General features: G+C 46.9%; 1 protein-coding gene across 4 annotated transcripts in view; it reads right to left on the bottom strand.

The window, feature by feature from the left end:
- Positions 1 to 2,827: 2,827 nt before the first annotated feature.
- LOC104057110 (24-hydroxycholesterol 7-alpha-hydroxylase) overlaps positions 2,828 to 9,616 on the bottom strand; it is a 29,093-nt gene continuing 22,304 nt past the window's right edge. For all 4 annotated transcript variants that reach the window (XM_054063492.1, XM_009558435.2, XM_054063493.1 and 1 more), the window contains one exon: positions 2,828 to 8,489. In XM_054063492.1, the coding sequence (XP_053919467.1) occupies positions 8,431 to 8,489 (59 nt within the window). In that variant the 3' untranslated portion in view covers positions 2,828 to 8,430. The remainder of the gene's footprint in view (positions 8,490 to 9,616) is intronic.

The following is a 9,616-nucleotide window of genomic DNA, read 5'->3' as shown; positions in this document are numbered from 1 at the left end:
AGGGACCTTAAAGCCCATCCAGTCCCACCCCTGCCATGGGCAGAGACACCTCCCACTGGATCAGGGGCTGCTCCAAGCCCCATCCAACCTGGCCTGGAACCCCTCCAGGGATGGGGCAGCCACAGCTTCCCTGGGTGACCTGGGCCAGGGACTCACCACCCTCAGCGGGAAGAAAGATACCATTTGTTAATCTTTATCTATAATTACAGATATCGACACAGAAATGCTTTCAAATACATCAGATTAAGGAATTTTTATATTGAGAGATCATAAAAAAAAATTTATGTTTCGTTCTCTTAAAATGCGATCCGTAGACCTAAGGCTTTTGGTGGTTTTCTTTTCTTTCTGAAATCTTCATTCGTTTTTCTGACACTTTTAGGTGGCTGTTGAAGCCATAATTGGGATATCACTGGAAGCAGAGGAGCGCGAATAGTGAGTTATTAGTCAGCACACGACAACACAATCACATGCAGTTAAGAGGAAATCAGCAGTTCAGTAGCAACTAAGACTGTATTTTTGTGTTTGAATTGTGCATAGAAATAAAGACGTGTATACACTGCCCTTTTCAGCACTTCTGCTAAGACATGTTTTGTTTAAGCCCATCATGTGAGTTTATGCCTATATATTATTATTTTTATATATGATGACACCGATCTTCTAGAAATACACTGGCGACTGACAGCTGGCCCCTCGATGGTGCCAGGTGCTGCCTGCTGCCAGCCCTTGCGCGAGGTGAACACTGGAGATGGCAAAATGGAAATGGTCATCATGACACAAATATGCTTGAGCAGTCATAGCTTCCACGACACTGGGTCATAGAATCCCTCGGCTGAAAAAGACCTTTGAGATCACCGAGTCCAACTGTATCTGTCTACCACTAAACCAGATCCCTGAGCACCTCATCTATCCACCTCTTAAACCCCTCCAGGGATGGAGACTCCACCGCTTCCCTGGGCAGCCTCTGCCAGGGCCAGAGAACCCTTTCAGCGAAGAAGTTTTTCAGGATATCCAATCTGAACCTCCCCTGGTGCAGCTTGAGGTGATTTCCTCTCATCCTGTCACCTATCACTTGGGCGAGGAAACCAACACCCACCTCACTACAACCTCCTTTCAGGTGGTTGCAGACAGTGAGGAGGTCTCCCCTCAGCCTCCTTTTCTCCAGGCTCAACAACCCCAGGTCCCTCAGCCGCTCTTCATAAACCTTGTTCTCCAGCCCCTTCCCCAGCTTTGTTGCTCTTCTCCAGGTGCGCTCCAGGTCCTCAATGTCTTTCTTGTAGCGAGGGACCCAAAACTGAACCCAGGATTCAAGATGTGGCCTCACCAGTCCTGGGGTGCAATGACTCCCCTGGTCCTGCTGACCATCCCATTTCTGATACAGGCCACAATGCGATTGGTCATGGTGGAGAGCAACCTCTGAAGAGTGTCGTTCTTTCACATCAGTCTGTACCTCTTCCTCCTGCTCTCTCAGCTACGTGACAGAGCTCCGAAAGAGATAGCCAGTCCATCCAGGCATTATGTCCCACCAAAGCACTGATCTGTCCATGCTACTCTTGAGGTGCTCACTCCAGCTTTAAGCTCTTTAGATGTTTAGCAGACAGGATACACGAAAATCCTGAAGCAAAGTGTAAGCTGTGTTTACAGCTGAGCTGGGAAGGGGGAAAAAGATGAAAGGTGAAAAAAAAAAGGTGAAAATACTCAAGTTCACAGGGAGAATGGGAAGAGTAAAGGGAAGTTAAAACACAAAGAACAGAAGAAACGGGACCTATGGGTAAATTCCGCCCTTGGGCTGCTCCAGTGCCAGCTCTGGAAGAAGCCCGCTGTGCTGTGAATTCATTATGTAAATCTCTCTGCAGGAATAGTCTGTGCTAGAGATGTCCCCTTCAGACAATCAGCCATTGAGGTATCCAGGGGCACAGCACACTCCCAGGTTGTGAGATGCTTGAAGTCCAGAAGGTGGGACAGTCCCAGTCCCCACCGCTTGCCCAGCTTCAACCCCTGTACAAAGATGCCGGTGCTGACCTGTCATGGTGTGGAGGTATCAAGGTATTTTGTCATGTGTCCAGGGCAGTGGTGGAGTCCTCATCCCTGGGGGCGTTCAAAAACTGTGTAGATGTGGCACTTCAGGACATGGTTTGGTGGGCATGGTGGTGTTGGGCTGACAGTTGGACTGGATGAGCTTAGAGTTCTTTTCTAATCTTAACGATTCTATGGTTTGATGTGGAGATCAGTGCTTGGAGGTGTGGTAGATCAGGGAAGATGCTATAGAAACCACAACTTCTGTCGCTTCGATTTGTCCTGGCTCGTGGGCACATAGAGAACTCATTGCCCACTTTGTTCCGACAGACCCGCATCCACCCCGCGTCTGAGCCAGACTGCAAGGGCAGAACCTGTCAGAAGAATTTAGCAGAGATGAATATGTCGATTAATACCCATAGGACAGGACAGAACCATCTCCTGCTGATTCAGGTCTTCCGACTATTTTAAGGAACAACCAGATCATTGCAATGAATGGCTTTTAACAAAGTGGTGCTTGGTTTCAGCTCACGGTAAGCAGAGAGCACTCGCAAGGTTTTCAGACAGTAAAACAAACTTTGGTTTATTTTTTCAGAAAAAGGAACTTCAAACCTAAGGTTTAGTGCCTGAAAACGCCCTTGTAATCATTCTTTTTCATCTGTGTATTATTCCAGTTCTACAAACAAGCCTAAAATAGCAAATGATAATACGGAGATCTGGACAGAGGAAAGACGTCAAAGGCAGTATCTTAAGCCGTAATGACTGACTCACAGAGCAGAGCTCAGCCACACTGTACCTGCCTGGCAGAGAGGCTGTTGGTTGACAGCAGCTTCCAGTACCTGAAGGGGCTCCAGGAAAGCTGGGGAGGGACTTTTCCAAGGGCCTGGAGTGATAGAATGAAGGACAATGGCTTTAAATTGGAAGGGGGAACATTTAGATTAGACATTAGGAAGAAATTCTTCATGGTGAGGGTGAGGAGGCCCTGGGAAGGTCCAGTGGGAGGTGTCTCTGCCCATGGCAGGGGGTTGGAACTGGATGGGCTTTGATGTCTCTTCCAACTCAAACCATTCCATGATTCTATGATTTTGACTCAACAAGAATCTTGGCCATAGTCTTTAAATTCCGAGCTTTGCCTTAGAAACAAAGTATTTTGAGGAGTCTGGGATAGAGCCGTTTCATCAGCATCATAAAGGAAGTGAAGTAAGAGATTCAAAACATTTCTTCTGAATATTTTGACTGTAACTCTACAAGTAAAGTAATTCACCAATAGCACAAAGATGACAATTGCAACTCAGGAAAGCACACAGCTTATCCAAAGTCTTGCAGACATCCATTATGAGCAATAAGCAGTCTTGAGTGCTCTGATGAGCATGAGCAATACTTACAGCTTTCAATCCATACACACTTTGCAGCAGTCAGTAATTATTATTATTACCCCAATGTATAGAGGACACTGAATCATTGGGGGATGAAGTGATTCGCCCAAAGAGCACAGTGAGTCAATAGAGAGCTGGGAATAGAGCGCAGAATTCCCTGCGTTATCCATTGGAGTCCTCAGATAATATCATTTTATAAATGCTCTATCTTTGTAAAGACTTCGGTGCTATAATTATCTTCCCAGGACTCTCATGGAAACAAGATATTTATAACCCCATTAAGCCTTTCCTAGTAATTTTATGATCAAAGTGAAAAAAAAAATACCTTACTCTGTGCCACTCTTGCATGGCACTCGCATGCCCAGGGCCACTCAGAAAGGCTGCAGGATGAAAGCTTCTCCTTGGTTGTTTCAATTAAATGATTGCTATCTTTTGAATGCCTTTCTTGTGTCTAATTCCCCTTCCACCACATACCGGTGGAGAGGAAATATTTTTTGCCATGTGATGAGCCACCCATTTAGAAAGTACCAAGTAATTGGGGAAGATGCTTTCTGCCTATAAAGCCCACTGATTTATGCTATAAATGTGACCATGTAAAATTGAGCTGGCAACTCAGAAGGACAACCGTGCCCTGGGCTGCATCCAAAGCAGCGTGGCCAGCAGGGAGAGGGAGGGGATCCTGCCCCTCTGCTCTGCTCTTGTGAGACCCCACCTGGAGTCCTGTGTCCAGTTCTGGAATCCTCAACATGAGAAGGAGCTGTTGGAATGGGTCCAGAGGAGACCACGAAGATGATCCAAGGGCTGGAGCACCTCTGCTGTGAGGACAGGCTGAGAGAGTTGGGGTTGTTCAGCCTGGAGAAGGCTCCAAGGAGACCTTAGAGCAGCTTCCAGTGCTGAAAGGGACTACAGGAAAGCTGGGGAAGGACTGTTTACAAAGGGTCTGGAGTGATGGGACAAAGGGCAATGGTTCTAAATTGGAAGGGGGAAGATTTAGATTAGACATTAGGAAGAAATTCTTCACGCTGAGGGCTGGGAGGTCCTGGCCCAGGTCACCCAGGGAAGCTGTGGCTGCCCCATCCCTGGAGGGGTTCCAGGCCAGGTTGGATGGGGCTTGGAGCAGCCTGGGCCGGTGGGAGGTGTCCCTGCCCATGGCAGGGGGTGGGACTGGGTGGGTTTTGAAGTCTCTTCCAACCCGAACCATCGTATAGTTCTATGATTCTATGAATGTTTTTCCTCGAAGCCCTCAGCATTCGCCAGCTTCACCTAAAATGAACAAAGCTGCCTCAGTGTTTCCACTCGCCTTTGTTTCTCTTTAGAATTACAACAGAGATGCCAAGACTCAGTGCAAACAACAGGTTAGCAACTGAGGCATTTGGACCCTGGTCCAGCAAAGCACATAAGCATGGGCTTAAATTGAAATCAATCCTTATTCTGCAAACCATAGAATCACAGAATGGTTTGGGTTGGAAGGGACCTCAAAGCCCATCCAGTTCCACCCCTGCCATGGGCACCTCCCGCTGGACCAGGCGAAATCTACTTAAAGTGTTTGCTTAAAGCAAAACACATGCTTAAGTCGAGTTTTGCTTGGCACGGTGCTTAAGCACAGCACAGAGCTTGGGCCTTGGAATTAATCTCTTTTCGAAAGGAAGTCATTATTTTTAGCTCACCTCTCCATGGCTACAGCCATATCTTTTAGTCTCCAGATATCTATTTTCAGGAGGCCTACGTGCTAAGCCTAAACTTCTGGTTTCTGTGACAATCGGTGGCATGGAAAAGATATCGAATGCCATTACTGGCGTAGAGAAAGAGGCCACTTGAAACACTTGACTGCTGAGTACAATCGAGATTTGCCTTCAGTGACGCTCATGAGAGGGAAGACATAAAAGAAGCTGTGATTATTCTGGGAGGTGGCTCTGACACCATGGGTTATCTTTTCACCGCACTGACTGGAAAAGATTCACTGGCAGTGGGTTCACAATTTGAACTCAAAATATTTTGACAAGCTTTCTGAAAATATTATAATTCCATGGGAAATTTATGATTTCAGGGAAAATGTTTACTTTCCTCAAAAGCGTCACAAAAGGATTGGCTGCAGTGTGATAGGTTCTGTGTTGTTTTGTCCTGAAACACTTCTTCAGTGTACATCAGAGTCCAAGATTTATTATAGAAATTTGATTTGAAAGAGTTTTATCATTCATTTCTCATAACTTTAGATTTCCTCTCTCTCTTTAAGAAGACTCCTACCATTTGGTTCACTGGCTTAGGCACGGGAGTTTCTTATCCCAGTATAAACAAACACAAATACATAGTCCTGGCCAGGCCAGACCATGGGTTTTGCTCAGACAGATCTGTCCTATGCAATGTCTGGAGGAGGAGTGATTGTATTTTCTAAGATGGCTTTTGAGGGATCATAGAATCACTTGGTTGGAAAAGACCTTTGAGATCATCAAGACCAACCATACCTGCCCACTACTAAACCAGATCCCTGAGCACCTCATCTACCCAGCTTTCAAACTCCTCCAGGGATGGGGACTCCACCACCTCCCTGGGCAGCCTCTGACAGGGCCTGAGAACCCTTTTGGAGAAGACATTTTTCCTGATGTCCAACCTGAACCTGCCCTGGAACAACTAGAGGCCATGTCCTCTCATCCTATCATGTGTCACTTGGAGGAAGAGACCAACTCCCACCTCGCTACAACCTCCTTTCAGGCAGTTGCAGAGGGGGATGAGGTCTCCCCTGAGCCTCCTTTTCTCCAGAATAAACAACCCTCCATCCCTCAGCTCCTCCTCCTAAGACTCATGCTCCTGCCCTTCACCAGCTCCGCTGCCCTTCTCTGGACACACTCCATCCCCGTAGTGTCCTTCTTAAATGCCCCCCTGCATTCCCTTTAACATTCATTACTCATCCAGAAGGTAGAAACACAAAGAGAGGTCAAAATACCATTTTTTCCTTTACTTTTGCATTAAAAATCTGCTGTCTGTGGAGAGGAGAAACTGCCCTTGTGGTGGAGTATGAATAAAATCCTCTCTCTGACTCCTCCGACGTAAAAAAGCTTTCTAACAGCAGGGAGATTCAGGCAAGAGGAGAAATCCGTCATGGAAATTCAGCATTGCTGTATTTAAAAGCAGACTGGACGAAGATTTGAGGAACAGTAATTTAGATCCTGTTAATCCAGTCATGAGTAGGGCACCATGATGACTTTTAATGCCCATTTCACCCTGTCCCAGTGGGAACGTGCAGTCTTTCCCTCCCCCAGAAGCTTTTGAGTTATATCCAGGTAGAAGGCCCCATTTAGCTCTGTCACTTGACCACCACATTACTTTACTAATCCACCTCCCTCCTTTTTTTTTCTACTTAGCAAAGTAAGCAAGTGCACGGAGCTGTCATCCTCTGCAGGGCATTCCAGAGCCAATCCCACTTTTCTTCACCTGCTTGTTTGGCATCTCCCTGGCTGTCAAGAACAGGTACTTCTTTCCTGCCAGAAGTCTACACTTTAATAATAATACATCCTGCCTTTCAGGACAAATGTTTTCATGAGTGGTTCCAGCCCGCTAGGGAGTTGCTAAATCCGTAGGCTGACGGAGGTGAGGCTGCCGCAGCTGCACGCCCCTGGCTCCAGCTTGCAGCGAGGCTGAACACGGATTCCCGGCAGGGTCGTGCACAAACACACACGTACAACGTGTGCACTGACGGCCCCGCTGGGCAGCGCAGGCAGAGACACGAGCAGCCTCGCGGCTTTGCTCTGATCCCTTCTCTAACAGATCGGGGGGAAAGTCTGTGAGCATGAGATATGAGGAAAAATCATATCATAGAATCATAGAACGGGTTGGGTTGGAAGGGACCTCAAGGCCCATCCAGTACCACCCCCTTGCACGGGCAGGGACATTCCCACTGGCCCAGGCTCCAACCTGGCCTGGAACCCCTCCAGGGATGGAGCAGCCACAGCTTCCCTGGGTAACCTGGGCCAGGGCCTCCCCACCCTCAGTGTGATGAATTTCTTCCTAATCCCTCATCTAAATCTTTCCCCTTCCAATTTCAAGCCATTCCCTGTGGTCCCATCACTTCAGGCCCTTGTAAACAGTCCTTCCCCAGCTTTCCTGGAGCCCCTTCAGGTACAGGAAGCTGCTCTAAGTTCTCTCCAGGCTGAACAATCCCAACTCTCTCAGCCTGTCCTCAGAGCAGAGATGCTCCAGCCCTCACATCATCTTCATCGCCTCCTCTGGACCTGTTCCAACAGTTCCATATCCTTCTCATGTTGGAGATTCCAGAACCGGACTCCTTTCATTGCATATTCACACAAGGCCAAATTCTGAATCCTTTGGAGCAAATAAAGCTCAGGAGAAATTTTAGGTGCTTCAGTCAAACAAGACCTCAGTGTTTCCCATGTTTGCAATTTTTCCACTGCAAATGCATTCTATGTGGAAAACATTGGCACTAACTGTAGACAGAGCAGGGCAGATCCTCACCTACCTACACAGGCAGTGATTCATAAGTGATGCTATTTCATTGTGGCTGCAGATCTGACCTGGACGTCTCCACTCAGCGCTGTCCTGCATTTCATGTACATCAGTACCCGGGAGCTGTATGGAGTTACCACAAGGCACAACTTTGGTTTAGTTCAAAGAGACCATCAGGAAGCAGTGACCTGGCCTGATGGACCTGCTCTCCTGCTGCTTGGAGCACAACTTCCATGCAAGGTTTCCAAACCTTGCAGCATTTTGTCCTGAATGTCTGTTGAGTTTAGTGTCTTTAGTTTAGATTTGCAAAGTCCATCAGCAATTGGCCAACAAACTATGAATGCAGCAGGAGAGCTTGATTTTTAAATACCAAGAGGTAGGCAATCCGGTGAGGAGCATAGATACGACTATGCTGGGATGGCATACCACAAGGCAGAGTATGGACAGCATTTAAAGTTGAAACTGTTAAGGCAGAGAACACATCTGAATGTGTACAGCAGGGAAGCAGCTCAGTGGTCCATCCATCCAGAGGTGGCCGGCAAAGGAAGGTTGTTTAGTGCTGGGCACCTTTCATTCCCGGCATTTATACTGGACCCGGCACGGTGCCATGGGTTGTTGTGTCCCCACCAGGTGTAAAGGGCTCTGCAAAAAGAAGAAAATCAGCAGAAACATTTAAGTTAGTGGAGTTACCATCATGCCTTAATATTAAGACCCAAAAGAGATCTTTGGAGCTTTGGTCTTAGAGAATGAAGACCAAATACTGAGAGCATTTCTTGGCTTTGCTGAAGCCATTGAGTAGGGCCTTCATGATTACTTTTTGTTCCACTCACCCCTACAAAGGATGACACATGAGATCCTAAGAAACTCAAATGGTTTTGAACATCTTCACCAGCACAACTGCCTGTGGGTGCAGAGCCCAGTTACAATCAACTCCAGTGAGAACTGGCATGACAACACACTGTAAGTCAGGGAAAGACAACCTTCTCCTGTGTTCTGGGTGGACTTTCTACCACTACTTGAGATGAACATCTCACTTTCTTCAAGGAGAGCAGAGGAATTAACTCCTTCCAGCTTCCAACTGGGAGCCTGAAGGGCAATGACAGCCTAAAGGGCAATCATACAAAGCTCCTGCCACTCTAAACTTCTCCCTCTTCTCCCTGGCACCTTAGCTAGAGGGTACGTTTGTCGTGTTTAGGTTGTGACAGGCAGACTTGCTGACATCGCTGCTTGTGAGGAACAACGATTTTTGGAAAGTGGAAAGGACACAGTGCAAATGGGGAAGGAAATCACTACTGAGAGCGGAAATCTCACCACCCTCTCTTAAGGGAAAAACCTTTCTGTGTCACACTCGCTCCTACAGTCTTACCCTAACCGTTTCTCTTCCAGCACTGAGTATTTAGAGGAAGAGCACTGCAAGTCCTGCACCTGATTTCATATCTGTACAGTACTAATAACCCAGTTCCCTGCTCATTGGTTTTGTGAGTGGCAGAAAGCAGTTATAAAATCTCTCGTAACATTTAGGCAATGATGAGAACGAACACCCTTGTAGGTGCGTTCTTGCACAGACAGTGCAGCACCACTAACATCGCTGTAGTTACTCTGGGTCTTCTAAGTTAAAATGAAGATCAAATTATATTTTAGTGGGTTTATTAATCCCCCTCTCAAAATTTTGTTTCATTATACATAACTGTTGTTGGGCGTTGTTGTTCAGAGCATGTCATGAATGAAGGATATAAAGATGTGGGATGCTTTGTAAATGCATGGATTTA

This window comes from Cuculus canorus, chromosome 3 (assembly GCF_017976375.1).
Source record: "Cuculus canorus isolate bCucCan1 chromosome 3, bCucCan1.pri, whole genome shotgun sequence".
NCBI lineage: Eukaryota > Metazoa > Chordata > Aves > Cuculiformes > Cuculidae > Cuculus > Cuculus canorus.
This window is presented reverse-complemented; position numbering and strand designations above follow the sequence as displayed.